Raw genomic sequence first — 17,677 nt, forward strand, 5'->3', positions numbered from 1 at the left:
GGAGGTGGGAAGAAAAGGGTGTGGATTGTCGTTGGGCCCAACTCTCCCAGCTTGGCCATGTTTTGGTATCAAACACTGAGGAATCGAGAGTTCCGAACACAAACCTGACTTTCCTGGTTGTCATGAAGGCATATTAGTCAAGGTAGGAGAACAACGTATATTTATATTGTAGTTTTTTAAGCTTGCCTCATAACTTTTCAATGTAAATACTGGGAGTATTTAAATATTCATCACTTTTAAATATAAATACTATGAGTATTTAAATATTCATAACTTTTAAATACGGTATATACTTTTCCACTTCATATTTGTGCCCTGAGCCCTGCAAAAGGTAGAGGTGGGCCTGAGTAGAAGTTATAGACATGTAGGTTCTAACATTCAGAACTGGCCATCTGTGCAGTGGGCTGTCAGAGAAGGAACAGTGCAAGCTGGAGGGACATCAGTGTGGTGTGCGGACCCCTCCACTGGACAAGACATTCTGCTGGACTCATGTGAAGAACACTCCCAGTTGGAAGACTGCACCCAAATCCAGTCTCACAGGGAAAGACTTAGTGCCGAGCAAATCTGCCTTTTTGAATATGTGCACCTTACCCTCCAGAATAAGGTTACAATATGAGATCCCAGCACTGTCTTCACATTTCTCCAGACATCAGGAGCCACAGAGGGAGCTGAAATTAACCAAAGAAAAGTTCTCGGGTCACCAGATGTGTGTAGAATCCCAACGTCTTCTAGCTCCGTCAATGAAGTGATGATGAGTACCCTTGAGACTTGCTTCTCACTGTTCCATCCTCTGTGACTTCTACCCATTTATCCATGGCCACATTGTTCACTCCTCACTAGGCACACATAGTAGGTGCTTTACAAAAGGTCTGCTGCATCTGCACGGGACATCAAACTGAAAGCCCTTTATGAATGACAAGCCGCAGAGCTTCTGGGAGCCACCAAAGAATTCTGGAATCATGCGTCAGACCAAGTCCAGTAAGTGAGTTGGGTAAACTTCCTGTTCTTTGAGCAGTGGACCATGGCTACTTCCTCGCCCTATTTGAGAAGGTTGCAATGGAAGCACTCACACAGATAGCCCTCAGGGCAGGCTGTGCTCTTCCAGGAATTCATTTCCCATTGGCTGGCCCTTCACTCGAGTCATGCCTGGGAACCTCTGCTTGTCGCCCTCTGCTGGGAAGGCCCTGTCCCTCCCCCACCAGTTCCCAGCTGGTGCCTGAGTCAGCGGCCTGTGGACACTCATGGCACGAGCTGCACAGTTCCTGCTGACACAGTTCTCACCACATTGCTCTACAAGGGTTTGCTTCCTTCTCTTTTTCAACAGTAAGTTGTAGGACAAGGGATTTGTGATTTGATTGAAAATATCTCTATGCAAGAATTGTTTTTGGAATATGACACCTAAAGATTTAACCTTCTGTTTTATCAAAATATAACTTTACTGTCCCCAATAATTGAAATTGAAGTAAGTCCTTTTTTCTTTTGGTTGCTTCCTCTTTGTCCTCAACCTACCGGTGACCATATCATTTTAAAATCTCTTGAAGAAGATTTTAATTTGCTAAAGAAGCCAATAGGAAATCAAAAAATTATTAAAATACTAAGGCACAATATGGGACCCCAAGCTCAGTGCAAAATCTTCAACTGGTTTATAAACTAGTGTTTGTAAGAAAAGACCACTGCAGCCCAGTTGATACTGCTCTATAGTTATGTCAATATAATTTCTACAATGGTGTCATTTAACTCTGCTCACTATGATTATACTTAAGTATGATTAGAATACACACAAACACTGAGTTTTCTAGCATTAAGTAAAGTGTTATCAGAGGTTAAAAAAAAAAACTAAAAATTTACCATCAGTAGATTCATGTCATTTTCTTATCATCATCAAAAGCAAAGTTAAGCATTTTCAGGTTTATTATACTCTAATCTAAAATAAGCACAATTTACTAAAACCTCTTATCTTTTTTGCCATTTTCCTTTTGCGCTTAATGTTATTTATAACGTTGGAATGACTTTGCAAAAAACAAGCAAAAGAAAACCCAAAGCAAAGCATTATTATTAAAGCAAAAATTCTCAAATAAAACACAACTGAGGAATATGTCATATTAGTCTCAGGAACAGGGCTTTGTACAGCAGGGACCCTTGAGGCGCGGACACCCCTAGGAGATATTACTGGAGTTCCAGGGGGTGTATGTGGGGGCTGCGAGGAGGCCTGCTGAGTGGGACTAGTGAGCAACCCCATATGTAGATTCTGATGCCAGGCTCTCCCTCCCCCGCAATTAGAGTCACTGCTTTAAAATTGTCCAGGAGAAACAGAAAGAGCCCTGCCAGCTCACAAACAAACAGTAAGCGGGAATAAAATAAATACATATACTCCTTCCTTCGGCAATAAAATAGCCAGGACTTGAATCAACCAGATCTCAAAGTTGTGATAACTGCACCAGAGGCGCAGAATCCAGCTGTGGTTAGGGATGGAGCTCCGCAGTCAGCCTTCCTGGGCGTGAGGCACAGTCACAGCCCAGGCACTTACTGGCTAGGCTGGGTAATCTACTTATTCTCTGTGCCTCAGTGTCCTCGTCTATAGAGTGAGAATCATAATGGTACCTGTTGCATGTTGTGAGGATTAAAAGAGAAAGACACCGTTGGCATTGTGAGCTATGTCTGTCACATACTAAATACTCATAAATGTTAGTGGTTATTATTATGTCCCTGCCATTCATTAACTTTGCAAACTAGGCAAGTCTCTTGAATCTATGGGCCCAAGTTTCTCCATCTGTAAACTGGGCCACAGGAATACTTTCTTTCCTTGAATTGAAAGGAGGTGAAAGCAGGGCTGGGCCATCAAATTTCCTGAGACCTATTTGAGCTGTAAGACACAGTTATTTGGGAGAAAAACTCTCTGTTTTGTCAATATTGAGGAAATGACCACTGAGAGCATTCTAGAGAGGGTGGACGGTTCGCTGTTGCTGGACAAATGGCTTATCAATAATAATTAGGTTTCCACATATCATTACATTTCCAAACATAGCCTAAGGTTGTGGGGCATGGGATCAGTGTTTTCCTTGGCACGGACATTGTGCTTGTCCCCAGTCCTGAGTTATAAGTTGGCACTAATTTACATAGCCCAACCCAGCGGAATCCAGCAGGGCCAGCTGCTTAGAAACCACTTTGGCAAATTCAAATATCAGGGACATACAGTGGCCATTACCGACGGCAAATGTCTGAAGTTGATGTCTTCCCACTCACATCTCATTAGCCATTTAATTCAGTTTTTTGGTGTTTTTTGTTTTTTTTTTTAATTTAAAGATAGTACTCAGCCTCTGTTTTAATATTTTCACCTTAGTTTTTGGAACAACCAAAAGCTCTCAGGGAAGCCAACCCATCACCAATAAGTCAGTTTAGATCCTTGAGTTAAATGTCAGGGATCCGAACATACCAGCTTCCAGTGTGGTGAAGGTTTGACCAGTCCATTCACTCCATTTCCAGAAGTGGTTAGACGCAGCACAGCGTACTCGAGTCACATACTCTGTGACAGGCTCCAGCTCACTTAAGAAGTACTGACCCTTCACCTTGACAGAGACATTGTGCTGCTTGATAAGAGACAGAAGTATTGGTGAGTATACTTCATTGCAAAGCCAAATCACAATACGGCACAGCCTGATTTGGAGTAAGACTAGTTATTTAAAGAAAAAGAAATCTCTAAGGTCCCCTTCCCAACTCTAAAAGTCTGTGACGAATTTCATAGACCCTTTTAAACTCACACTATTTGAACCCACACAGAACTAATAGTTTAGAGAGATTTTATTCATCAGTCTCTCTGTTCAGGACACAAAGAGATTTTTGAAAATAGAATATTAAGCAATATGCTTACTTGTATCACTTTTCCTTCACCATGGAGTGCAACCTGACACAATAATGTGGAGTAATTCCCAACAGGGTGTACCTTCCAGGTCATCGTGGCATTTGTGGCACTTATGTTTTTAAGAAACACATTAAAGGGCTTCATTGGATGAACTGCCAAAAAAAAAAAAAAAAAAGTGACAGAGAGAGAGAAGGAAACAAAGTAAAAAATTCAAACATAGATCCAAAGACTTTGATAAATATGCAGCTCAGTTCATCATTTATTTATTCAATAAGTATTTTTTGTTTATTTTTGAGAAAATGGCAAATAAAGCCAGACTTACAGCCAGGATGGAGTAAGCCAAGTACAGCCTTTCTCTCTCACTGATTACATTAGAAACTGAACAAAATATAAAAAGAAACTATCTGAAGACTCTGAAATTCAACAAAAGCAGGCAGATTGTTGAGGGGAAGCAGCCCATGGGGAGAATATAACAAAACCCAGCATCTTATCAAAACAGAAGACCAAGATTTGAAGTATTACTGAATCAACATTAAATTGACCATTCCCCTCCCCCCCAATCAGTCTGCCTAACACTTGGCACAGTAGTGGAAATGAGGGGAAGAATGGGGTAACTACAGTCCCAGATTTCTGGCTGGAGAATAAAAAGGAGAGTTCCAGAAAAATGAAAAGTATCAGGGAGATCATGGAGAAGTAGGAGCTTGGGAAAGCAAGTCCATAAAGCTGTTTATGAACTCGTGTGCTTACTTCTCAGTTGTGCACGCACGGATCTTATCTTAATCAGCATACCAAATACTTTGGGGACCCAACTAACAGACCACTGCCCAGGTCCCAGACTGTCCACTGGGTGGCACTGGACCAGATCTGAAAAGCACTACAAAGGCTTTGAAAAGGGAACTGGCAGTGAAGCCAAAGCCCACAAACAGGGGCATTGAAATTTGCAGCTTGAACCTAACTAGGTCAGTTGTCCACTACAACAAAACTGTCAATATTCCCCATAGGATCTAAATACCCAGAGCCTTACGACATAATATTCAAGATTTCCAGGATAGAGTCCGAAATTACTCAGCATATAAAGAATCAGGAAAATCTCAAGTCGTGTGAAAAAAGACAATCAACAGATGCCAACAAAAAGGTAACACAGATGTTGGAATTATTTGTCAAAGACTTTTAAACAACTGTTATAAAATGTTCCAACTAACATCATGGGTGTTTTCAAAAGAAATGGGAAATACAAAGTCTCAGCAAAGAGATGGAAGATAAAAAGAACAAAATGGAAGCTTCAGACTGCAAAACACAACAAAAGAAATAGAAAACGCCTTGGGTAAGAGCAATAGCAAAATGGAGCTGATAGGGGAAAGAGTGAACTTGAAGGTAGATCAATAGAAATTATCCAATCTGAACAATAGGGAGGAAAAAGATATTTTAAAAATGAGCAATGTCTCAGGGAGGTGTGGGATAATAACAAAAGCATTAGTTTGTGAGAGTCCCAGAAAGACAAGAGAGTAAGTGCTGTGAATAAATAAGGGACAATTTTCCCCCTTAAGTTCATTAATTAAGATATGTATGAATGTTGGAAGCAAAAATTATATTATCTAGGGCCGGCCCAGTGGCCCAGGCGGATAGAGCTCCATGCTCCTAACTCGGAAGGCTGCTGGTTCGACTCCCACATGGGCCAGTGGGCTCTCAACCACAAGGTTGCCAATTGATTCCTCGACTCCCACAAGGGATGATGGGCTGCGCCCCTGCAACTAGCAACGGCAACTGGACCTGGAGCTGAGCTGCGCCCTCCACAACTAAGACTGAAAGGACAACAACTTGAAGCTGAATGGCACCCTCCACAACTAAGATTGAAAGGACAAAAAGTCCTGGAAGTACACACTGTTCCCCAATAAAGTCCTGTTCCCCTTCCCCAATAAAATCTTAAAAAAAAAACAAACAAACAAACAAAAAAACAAGCAAATCAAAACAATGTATTACGTAGGGATACAAACATGTTATAAATTTATTTAAAAAAGTATATGTCTAGTGGGGTTTCTAATGTATGTAGATGTGATACATATGATAACTCTGACCCTCCTCAATAGGGGAGAGTAAAGGAACAGATGTGGTTGTCAAGTTTTTACATTGTACTTACAGTGGTAAAATATTAACTCTAAAAAAACTGAAAGATTAGTAATGTATATTGTAATCTCTAGAGGGGAAAAAAAAGAATACAAAGAGATGCAGGCAAAAGCCAGTACATAATTTAAATGGAATACTAAATAGTATTCCAATAATCTAAAAGGGGGCAGGATAAGAAGAACAGAGGAATGAAAAACAGAGGGAACAAATAGAAAATAAATAGTAAAATGGAAGACCCGAGTCCAACCATATCAATAATTATGTTCAACATCAATGACCTAAATACACCAATAAAAGGAGAAATTGTTAGGTGGGATAAAAAAACAGAACCAGTCAAGGCACTTGCCTTCAAACCGCAATAGAGGAGCAAACATGAATCAATAACCACACAAAAAAGTGAAACACTGAAACTGGGGTAAGAACTCTGAAGGTGTAAAAGGGGCATCGGACCTAAAAAGTGCAGGTCTAGGAGGCCCTGTCTCAGCCCTCATCTCTTTCACTCCTTTGTTGAGTATCATCTTCAGGTTGATGACGCTCAATTCTAATTCTCCATCCCAGACTTCTTCCATGCTCTCCAAACTTTATATCCAACTGTGTCGTCAGCATCTCCACTTAGACATATCTAAAGGGCATCTCACATGTAACAAGAAAACTCTATTCTCAGCTCAGAGCTGCTCTTCCCCAGTATCCTCCCCATTTCAGGAAATAGTTCCAATATTTGCCCAAGTGTTTAGGCCTAAAACACACTAATCACTCTAACTTCCCCTTATAATCCACATTTCTTCCCTAAGGAAGTCTTACCAACTCTATTCCAAAGTGTATTCAGAATATGATCACTTTCCACCAACTGCATCGCTCCAACTTCGGTCCAAGGTCATTGCCTGACACTGAAACAGCCTCCTACTGATCTCCCTGCCTCACCCCCTGCTGTCCAGCCTGAGTGATCTGTTTTCTACAGTGTCAGTCATGTTATCTATCTGTGCTGATTAACCCTTTCCAATACAAATGTCCTGACCAGGTCCACAGTTGTTGCATGATCTGGCCACTGCCTACATCCCGATCTCCTTTCACTCACAGTATGGAACGAGGGCATTCTTTCTGTCCCTCAAAAAAACCCAGAGCTCGTTCCCATTCTGTGACCTTTGTAAAGCCTCTTGCTTTTGCTACCAATGTTCTTCCCTTGGATATTTTCTGCCTCTTTCTCATCCTTTAGGAAGCAACTCCCTCAGAGTTTTTCCTAGCCATCCTAACTCAAGCAGCATACAAAGCAGTCTCTACTCCAGGGGTGTCAAAACTGCAGCCCATGGGCCAACTGCGGTCCACAATCCATTGTTAATTGGCCCGCAGCAAATTCCAAAAATATATTTAGTTTACTTAAATAAACCAGGTGAGGCAATACATACTTCACCTTGAATGAGTGGCCCGGCTGTTTGTGTATTTTACTGCATATGGCCCTCGGTAAAAAACGTTGAAAACAGTTTGGACAGCCCTGCAGTCTACTCCATTATGTCCATTTTTTTCTTCTTTATCAGACTTATTAACGCTTGAAATCGTTTTCCTGACTTGTTTACATGTTTACTGTACATCTCCACTCCCCACTCTTACCTCTTCACCAGCCCCCCTACACACACACACACACACACACACACACACACACACACGAGCACATAAGCTCAGTAGGGACAGGTATCCAATTTTGTTCACGGCTGGATCCCCAGTGCCTGCTACGCTGGAGGCACCCCATAATTCGTTGACTGACTGACGTGATGATTAAGCTGAAATCTGAAAGATGTGTGAGACTTAAGAAGGTGAAAGGAGAAGGATGAATATCCCAGAAAGAGTGAACATATGTAAAGAGTCTGTATTTCCTAAAAGAGATACAGATGTGGTCAAAACATAAGAAGAAATATTCAGCTTCAGGGATATGTAGATCAAAACCATCATGAAATCCCATTTTATATCTATTCAACGGACAAAAACAAAAAGGGTAACAGTACCAAGTTGGAGGGACTATATGAATCCACAGGATGGGGGTATAATTAGTACAACCACTTTGGAAAATAATTTGGCATTATTTGTCATTATTTCATAAATTGAACATTCACATTTTCTGTGTCCTCACCAATTGCACTCTTAGGTATATACTCAAAAAACCCCACAACTCAATGTGTGCTGGAAACATGTATTAAAAATGCCCATATTAATGATGTACCCAAGAACAAAAGCCTTGTTATATAATCTGAAAACCCATCAAAGGTGATGCATAAATAAAATAGTGTATATTTACAGAATGAAATATTCTACAGCAGTGAAAATGAATGGACTAAAGCAACATTCAATACTACGGGCTAAATCTTAGCCAGTTAATATTATATAAAAGGTGATTACTAGACTATTATATATAGCTTGATGTCTTTTATATACGTTAAAACCAAACAAAAACACAGCATTGTTAGGATTACATAAAAATGAGAATACATACACACACTTATAGTTTAAATCTGTAATTTTCTTGGTAGAAGGAGCAGGGTCAGGGGCTATGGGATGGGAGATGAAATAAGTTATTAGAGTTCTAGTTTTGAAGTTGAGTAGTAAGCTCACTGCTGCTTATTACACTATCAAAACAAACGACCATGGCCACACATGCGTCCTGGAAGACAAGTGTAGTATTAACAAGAGTTAGGAATTGTAACTTTCACTTAGGATGCGAATTAGGCAGAAATCTGCAGCACATTTACTAGATCCCCCGTTGTGTCAAACAAAGATATGTTCACAACCACAGAAGTCTGTAATAATTCTAGTCTCACCTCGATGAGTCAGGTTAAAAAATATACTGACACTTCTCCTTCTTAATTGGTTTTCAGCTATGAGTGTGAGGTTGTATGTTTCTTGTGAGTCTGGAGCTACTTGCCAATGACACCATTTTTTGTGTTCACAAAGTTTCGTTTTCCCGGAAAATCTTAAAAACAAAAAACAGAAAAACAACAATTCCAGGGTTTGCGCTTTTATTAATACAGCCGTGTATCCCTGTCTCCCTTGGGGCACACTCAGTGGCTTTAAAACTATGTCCCACACAACAGCATCCATTTCCCCATCACCAACAAACACTAATAATGGAAATATTGTTTCAACAAGTTTGATTTATGTGGTTCAATAGGTAACGATGAATCACCGATTCCCCCCTTGTATGTGGTGAGAACACTCCTTAGTTTACTTTGAATATTCTTAAAAAGATACTAGGTAAACCCAAATGGAACTATTATTTAACACAGATGGAACTATTTTCACATCAAAATTCATCATTAACTGTCTTTCTTATCTTTTTTTACACGACATTTTCCTTTAACGAAACTCAGGTAAAAAGTATTGTACACTTATGACCCCCTGAGAATTTCCTCCTAACCCTGGCAGGGTGGTTTTAAAATATTTGTTCACATTTTCTGCAACATCTAAATGTGGCTTTTGTCATGTTGTCACAAGCACCGTAAACAAGGAAGAATCTGTCAAGAATGTAATCAGAGCTAACTTACGATTCAAATAAAGTGTAGCGTTGGGAAGGTTGGTATTGCAAGGTGGTGTCATGCCCAGGATCCCACGTACAGTTCAAACTCTTGAGGTCCTGGGTTTCACAAGAAAAGTCCTTGGGCTCCTCAAGTACTTCTGTCCATAGAAAGAAAAAACAGACAGGAGGCGTAGTGAAATCCCTTTATTGAAAACCAAGTAAAATGGCGCGCTCTGCCTGGGGTCTGAGGCCACAGTTACTCTGAGCGATGACGGGACCACCAAATGGAAGCCTGCCTATACACTGGCAGCTCCAGAGTCACACTTCCGGTGCCTCATCCTTTTGGCCCCTTCTCCTTCCTTCCTCTGTGCTCTTCTGGGGTGTCATGGGGGATGAGAGGTGGGTATTCTGCATGTGGTCAGCACTGAGCCTATTTGATGAATGCTGTTTCCCCAGTGCCTGCTCGTAGGCACTCAGCAAGCACTGCTAAGTAACAGGCCAAGTGAGGGAAAGAATGAATGCACAGTCAGTGTTGCCCGGTGTTTCATTTCGGAGGCTGTGGCTTACAGAGAACCTAGGGACTGCACCTGGGGTACCAGGAAGTCAGTCTGATTTGGGGAACCTGCTAAACTCAGCCGTTGGGAGCTGAGGGTTCCAAGGAATGCTTCACCTCCAGGTGCCCGGAGCCACTGCTGTTCTCAGAGGCCGGTCTAAGGAGCGCAAATGAACCACGTGTCCCAGAGCCTGGAGACGCCCTTCGTCTGGGGAGCAGTGAGGACAGAGTTGCAGATTTTGCCCTACTGTGCAGGGAAGGGCTGTCTCCAGATGAAACACAGGAAGCCACCGGGTGTGGGCACACACACCTACATACAACGTAAAATGTTCCCACTCCACTGCTAACATCCATGGAGGCACTGACATGTCCACACAATGGCTGCATGTACTAACTCCTACTGTGTGCAGCTGTAGTATCAGGACCAGGCCACGTGTCTGATACTCATGATGTCCACGTTCATTGATACTCAACAAGCATCATCATCCCCCTTCACAGAGGCATAAACCAGCGCAGAGAGGCTAGGAAACTTGGCCCAGATGGCACACCCAGCATCGGAAAAGGCTCCAACCTCCAGTCCTCCAGACCACGACCTTGTCTGCCTCTCTGGGGTTCCAATCTGCAGCCTCTCTCCTCCCCAACTCTTGCGGTAATTCCAGCACGGCTAAGGCAAAGCAGGTTATTTTCCCAGTGGTCCAGGTCATGACCTAAACTTTCTCCCCTTTACTACTCTTGGTTTCTAGGGAAAAAAATTGTAAGGACAAGAAAACAATAGGAAATCCTGGAAGTATTGCTTTCGGGTATCTCTTCCTGTCTCTCCTAGAAGACTTGGGAAACCAAAGACAATTGAGACCATGAAAATGTTTACTTGTTTTCTGCTAAAGGAGATTCCATCAGGAAATGGGAAGGGAGGGCAAAGAGAATGTGTGTACTTACTTGAGACAAAGAGGATGGTGCCGCTCATATTACTTGGGCTCACACAATAGATGTTTGTCCCAGTTTCTCTAATGAAACGAACGTTATTCAAGATGAATGCAAACACATTTGGACTGAGTCGTTCTCCGTGTATCGGTACCCCTTCCATAGCACAGGATATATTACTCTCAGGACTCCTAGAAACGTAGCAAATGGTGACATTGGAGCCTTCTTCCACCAGCTTATTTATAGGGAAAACAACCAATGGGTCCTGTCCAAGCGACTTCTGTGCTACAAGATAAGAAAAGACAGCCCAGTTAGAATTTCCCTCCAAGTTCAAAGCAGCCACCTCCCATCTCACTCTCAACAGATAACTTGAGCTTCTTCTACCACCTGGAGAAACCAGGAGCCTAAATTTCTATGGCCAACCTATTAATGTTGATGCATGCAAAACAATCCTTTGTACCATTGCTCATACGGTCACGCTAATACTGTTGCTATTCGTACTTGCATTTCCGGTGACCACGGCAGATTATTGCGTCATTGCCAGTGTTAGCTTCTTACTACAGCAGTAGCTGCTCTACTGATCCTCGCCACGTGGGAGGCCCTGTGTTAAGTGGTACGTCCATTATCTCATGCCATCCTTACTCTCCCCTCACAACAACACACACAGGTAGGACTGAGACCAAGTTCACTCAAGCAGAAAAGCCACAGTCACACCTGCCAGGTCTCCCCAGCTCCAAAGCCACATGTCCTGCGCAATCTCTAAACTGTGCTGTAGATCACATCTCCTCCCACCTTCTCAGAAATGCCAGGCACTTAAGTATCTCCTTTTGCTCCAGCCTCTCCTTCTGCATGGCCCATTTGCATATAAAAACCCTCAGGTCTCTCCCATTTTAAGCAAACGCATCATCCTCCCCATGCGTGCCTCCTGCCACCACTCCACCTACCCCTCCACAGTCAGCCTCCCTGAAGGAGCTGCCTGCACTTACTACTCAGGGTTCATCACCCCTCCTCACTCAGCCCACCGCAGTCTGGCTGCGGGACCACCAGGTCATTAAAATGTCCATCACCAATATGATGCCACCTTCGCAGAGTGGCCTGGGCATGGGATTTGTTTTCAGGTCCCCAGTTGATTCTAATGTGCGACCATGGTTGAGAACCAGTGCTTTGGGAGTTAGGAATAATCAGGTGTTTCTGTTTGTTCTTGGGTTAGTTGAAGGTTATGGCTTTGAGAAATCTAGTGTATTTTATCAAAGGTGTTTACAATGTTGTTCTGTCTTTCTCCTTACTACCTTTTTATGCTCAATTTTGTCTGCGAGTGTGTCCCTCCTTCAGCAGTAGGATGTAATGTTAAGAGCATGGCCTCTGGACCTAGGTTGTCTGGGTTGGGATTCTGTCTTTACCACTTAGTGGCCTGATGACCTTGCATAGGTTCTTTAACTCACCTGTGAAGTAGGGATAAAAATACTACATATTTCGTACGGCTGGTGTGAAGACTAAATAAATATGTATAGTGCCTAAAATAGTGACTAGAGTGCAGATTTAATTCTACTGTTAGTATTAAATTAATCCCTAGGCCACTCATGGGTTAATGTGTTATCAGTTTGAGTTAACAAATTGGCTAAACACTTAACAAAGAAATGCTTCTATTGACAGGAATTTCAGATAATCTGGAAGGATATATAGTTGAGAAAACCAAACGCCATTGCTTTAAAATTGGCCTATAGCTTAGCTGAAACATAAGAAATGGGGGTAAAACCCCCTCTAAATTTTAGTTACAACAAAATTAAATTATCAAAATTAAGAGATATTAAAAACATATTTTCCTATAGTCTCATTATTCAAATAAACAACTGCTTTAATTTTTCCATATGTCGTCCCTTCCCTCTATATTAGGGATTACTGGCAAACTGTAATCGATGGGACACTTCCAGCCCACCACCTGATTTTGTAAATAAAGTTTTATTGGAACACAACCACTCATTTATTTACATATTGCCTATGATAGTTTCAACACTACAATGGCAGAGTTGAATAGTCATGACAGAGACCTTGAAGTCTAAAATATTTCCTGTCTTGCCCTTTACAGAAAAAGCTTCCCCATCTCTAGATACGTACACATTTTGTGTGTTGTTCTAATAAAAACATATGTACAATTTATGTCCTACTTTGTTCACTTAGCATTCTAGAATAAACATGCTTCACATGTTCGGAATTATTAAATAACAATTGTCTGGGTTTGCATAATTATCTATTTCAATGAATGAATTCAGAGGCCAAACCTCAGATGTCTATCTCCCAGTGACAACTTTCACACCCATGCTTTTTAGTCCCAGTAGGAGCCAGAGGAACATAATGTTGGTGTCTACCTGAGTTCCTCAAAGGGGACCTCCACTATTTGACTATTTGATCCCCGAATAATACTCAATACTAAACCCTTGCCCTCTCTTATCACCTCACGTCTTACCATCTACCTCCTCCCAAGAACTCCAGTTGCTCCAGGACCTCAGCTCAGGGATGCTGGCATCATCCACCCGACTCCTTATTCTTACAAAGTGTGTCACACATTCCAAAGGGAGCTTGGATTCCCAGCTCCAATGCAGAACTTGGTTCCACGTCACAGGGGTGCTATAATTCTCCTAGAAATAAAGAGAAAAACTTGAAAACATAGCCATGCTTTGTCTTGGAAAATGGCTTGACTAGACTTATCACAAAGCATGCAGCCATTATAACTCCACAATATGTGCGAGTGCTGTACATTCCTAACCAGCCAGGAATGAGGACATGCTTTGATGTCTCAGCAAGGAACCAGCCATAGCCTCATGATTTTCAAAAACTTGGCTTCCACTCCCTCTGGCCCTCCAATTCCAGGGCGGGTCACATGGAGCACGTGAGAAAAAACTGAAACTACTCAAGTCTTGGGGGAAGAGATCAGAGATAGAAGGTGCTCACACAGCCGGTCACATAGGACCTGCAAAGAAAATTCTTGGAAACTTGAGAATTACTTGAGTCATCTATTTAAAAATAAGCATGATGGACAGGTATGGTTTTATATTCATTTTTAGGCAGGGTCAGATTAGGTTGGCCAAATCTCAGGACAGCAGCCAATCCTTCATGGTACCGGGGAATTCCAAGTCAACAGATGACTGTCCATGTCCCCCTTAGTTTGTTGTCTCTCGTCTTTTCAGATTTGGTGACCACGTAGACGATATGCCCTAACTCGAGGTCCATCTGTGGGAACCTTAGTGATGTCCATCACATGGGAATGTCTCACACTGTTTTTTGGGAAGCTTGTCCAAGTGGAACTGACATTTGGTCTTCTTGCACAGCCTTTAGTCTTAATTTTTCTAACACATTGGTATTTTTATTCTCTAATTCAATAGGTTTCAATGGTTCCTGTACACCTTACCCTGTCATTCAAGGTCATCTGCAATCTAACTGCAACCCACCTGTCCCTGCAGAAATCTTCTCTCTGGACACAGTGGCCTACCCCACACTTCTGGAAACTTGATGCTTTTCCACCTCAGTGTTTGCTCTCACAGTCTCCCTGGTTTAGTGTCCCCCTCTGCATTGGGAATTAGTCCCATTCTTCAAGCCCAGGTCACACCCCAATTTCTTCACGAAGCCTTTCTTGCTCTTATCCCCGTACTTCCTGAAGCCCTCTGTACACTGTGTGTAGTTGTTGCCATTTTATCTGTGGTTGTGGTCTTGACTCAAGCATGGCCCCAGGAGAGCAGAGGCCATGCTTCCTTCTTCTTTGCATCCCCATGGCTTCCGGCATTCATGCTCCTCAGTGTGCCCCTGCAGGATGCCTGCTTTCTGGCCCCCCAGCTGGGAGATGGAGACAACAAACACCTTGCACTCCCGGGGGAAAGCTACACCTGCATTCACATGTCTCAGAGCCAAGGGCACGTCCTACAGTGAAGAGGGGCGGGGCAACACACAAGCCACACACAGCCTAGAGTTAGCAAACTCTGAGGCCTTCCCCCACGGGTGTCTTTCCTCTTCCCAGGTTGGTAACCTTAAAACAGTGCTCATGGCAGAACCAAAACAGCCCTGCAGTGAAAATACCTTAATCCACCTGGGCAGCACCTTTCTCACGCTATGCAGAACTCTGATTTATAAATCATGCATATTTCATTTCAGTTTTATTGCTTTACTTTATTTCTAGATTACAAAACATATTTTGTTAACGATAAGTTTTGAGGTCCTGATCCATGCAACTTTCACCATTTAATCTGGGCAATCTCAAATACATTTCGCTTAAATATTTTGCACTTTAAGCGCCACTACCAAAAAAAGGAACTTTAAATAAAAAATGGTGACCTTTCTGTAATATCAACAGGTCACAAACTGGATTTACCTTTCTACACCTCTCTCCAGTTTGGCCACTTCTTTTGTCCTCATTGTCACCACCCACTCCAGGGACCTCTCCTCTGGACCCACCCCACATCCCACTTCACACTGGTCACCCATCACCTTCTCCAGGTCCCCCAACTCCTCTCCACTGTGCAGCCAGAGTGGGCTTTTTAAAAACTTCCAATCAGATCCTGTCACTCCACTTCTTCTTATTGAGCTCAGGATAAAAAACAGATTTGGGCTCAAATAGCCCTTCTTCCAAGTCGCTGGAGAAGGTCAGGCCTACCCCCAACCATGCAGCCCCGTGTCTGGGACCTGCACTTCTCACATCCAGGAGCCCCGTATCCGTGTGTTTATCTGCTCACAGACCCACACCTTGAACATGACTGCACCTGGGCCCACAGCCTAAAACTAGGTGCTGAGTGACTTCGTCAGTTTGTTACCATGCAGTGGGCTGTGCTTTTCCCAGACACTATTTGTGTGGATTCTGTCTAACCACAACTTGGGCTTTGTGGTGTTTATGGCCTTGTAATGGAGGAGATAAAACTTTCCTTGAACGCATCAATTCAGTGATTTTTTTTTTCTAATGTGCTGAATTGTGTTGAAGCTGTTTTCATTAATTGAAGTGGCAAGTTTAATTTGGCTCAGACAGATGTAGTACCATGTTTCCCCGAAAATAAGACCCAGCCGGACAATCAGCTCTAATGCGTCTTTTGGAGCAAAAATTAATATAAGACCCGGTCTTATTTTACTATAATATAAGACCCGGTCTTATATAATATAATATTATGTAACATAATGTTATATTGTATTCTATATATATTAATTTATATTAATCCATTAATATTAATATAAATTACATTTGTATTAATTTTTGCTCCAAAAGACACATTAGAGCTGATTGTCTGGCTAGGTCTTATTTTTGGGGAAATGCGGTAAGTCACAAGAAACCAGCATATACACTTACACAGAGGTCTAACAAGGTCACTGGTTCAGTATTGAGATGTGAGCTTATCCCTGACTGACTCCCATGTGGGCCTCTTTCCAAACTTGAGCTGTTGCTCTGCCTTGTGCTGCCACAGACAGAACCATAAAGCAAGTGTCTGGAAAGGCTGCAGACAGAACCCAGCCCAGGGTGAGACCAGGTACCGTGGTTGCCAGCAAGGCTCTGAGTGGCAGGTGCCATCTGAGAGGCGGCTCAGAGTCCTTGGTCCAGCTGCAAACACCTGGATTAGATGCTTTTCCTTCGGCTGGTTTGGGAACACAATCATCTGAGTCTAGAAAGCGGCCTCTTCTTGGCATGAGTGAGGGTGCCCTAGAAGGCTTACATTCCAGGGACCTGCCCCATGAAAGGGAGACTATGATTTAGACAGAAGCAGCCTCGCTCGGCTGGCTTTCTCCCCCTTAACTGAAGGGGACTTTATCTCTCTCCTCAACTTCAGGCGTGAGTGGTTCAGACAAGGGCTTCTCACGGCATCATCTGTTCTGGAACACATGGCCGCTGATGACCCAGGAAGCTGCATGTGGCCATCACTTGTCTGAGCATGCGGCTGGAGGGTGATTCCACCCTGGCTCTGTTGCCTTATGCAGCACAACAAACCTCTCTATGCCTTGGTTTTTCTCCTCTGTTGGGCTCAGGCAGGGCTGGGTGTTTTGGGGACAATACAATAGACACTGTAAAACTCTCCTCTCAAAGATCTTGAGCCTTAGCAGGTAATAGTTTCTTTACCTTGAAAAGTGAACTGTTACATGAGTCACAGGTGAAAATAGATATGAACAACTGCCTGTTAAAAAAAGAAAGAATGGGCTCCACTTGCTCCATGGCTTTCATTATTTTCTCTAACATGATAACAGAAAGAACCGCCTTTTAGAAAAATAAAGACTGGGGTCCTGTTTTTCTGTGGTCAATGTCACTTTCGCAATGGTGTTAAGTGCTAGTTTCCACTGAATGCCTCCAGCACTTCTCTTAAATTTCTTTTTCTTAGGCAATTCTTAGCCTCAATATGACCTTTGCTTGACATTTTACTAGGTCCCTATAAACAACCAGTGTATCCATCAAAAATATGAAAATACAAAAATTAGTATGAGTTGGGACAGTGGGAAGATACGCTGATGGCAGGAGGCGAACAGCTGTCCACAGGGATTGCTATCATTTAAAATCGGAACACTGAACAATACTCATTGTTGGGAACTGCCCTTTGAGAGGTAGAATTATAGACCTGCCATCAATCCTGAAGTGACAGAGTTAGAATTCTGTGTAACTTAGGCCTCTCAGTCAGAGCTCAACAACAGTGGACATGGAAAGTAACTGGAGGCTTTAAAATTAGAGGCCTTTGTGCTTTACTGAAGAACTAACCATCTG

The 17,677-nt window shown here is 42.5% G+C and overlaps 1 protein-coding gene across 4 annotated transcripts in view; it reads right to left on the reverse strand.

Moving 5' to 3' along the window:
• OSMR (oncostatin M receptor) overlaps positions 1–17,677 on the reverse strand; it is a 50,731-nt gene that overhangs the window by 13,080 nt on the left and 19,974 nt on the right. For 2 of the 4 annotated variants that reach the window (XM_019737314.2, XM_074328980.1), the window contains exons 4-10: positions 13,424–13,595; positions 10,975–11,244; positions 9,514–9,643; positions 8,791–8,942; positions 3,869–4,011; positions 3,434–3,584; positions 592–668 (exon numbers count right to left, since the gene is read on the reverse strand). In XM_019737314.2, coding sequence (XP_019592873.2) covers positions 592–668; positions 3,434–3,584; positions 3,869–4,011; positions 8,791–8,942; positions 9,514–9,643; positions 10,975–11,244; positions 13,424–13,595 — 1,095 coding nt within the window. Of the gene's footprint in view, positions 1–591; positions 669–3,433; positions 3,588–3,868; positions 4,012–8,790; positions 8,943–9,513; positions 9,644–10,974; positions 11,245–13,423; positions 13,596–17,677 lie in introns of all 4 variants that reach the window. The other 2 variants (XM_019737311.2, XM_074328979.1) reach the window with 1 other exon arrangement.

Source organism: Rhinolophus sinicus, linkage group LG03, assembly GCF_036562045.2.
Source record: "Rhinolophus sinicus isolate RSC01 linkage group LG03, ASM3656204v1, whole genome shotgun sequence".
Classification (NCBI taxonomy): Eukaryota; Metazoa; Chordata; class Mammalia; order Chiroptera; family Rhinolophidae; genus Rhinolophus; species Rhinolophus sinicus.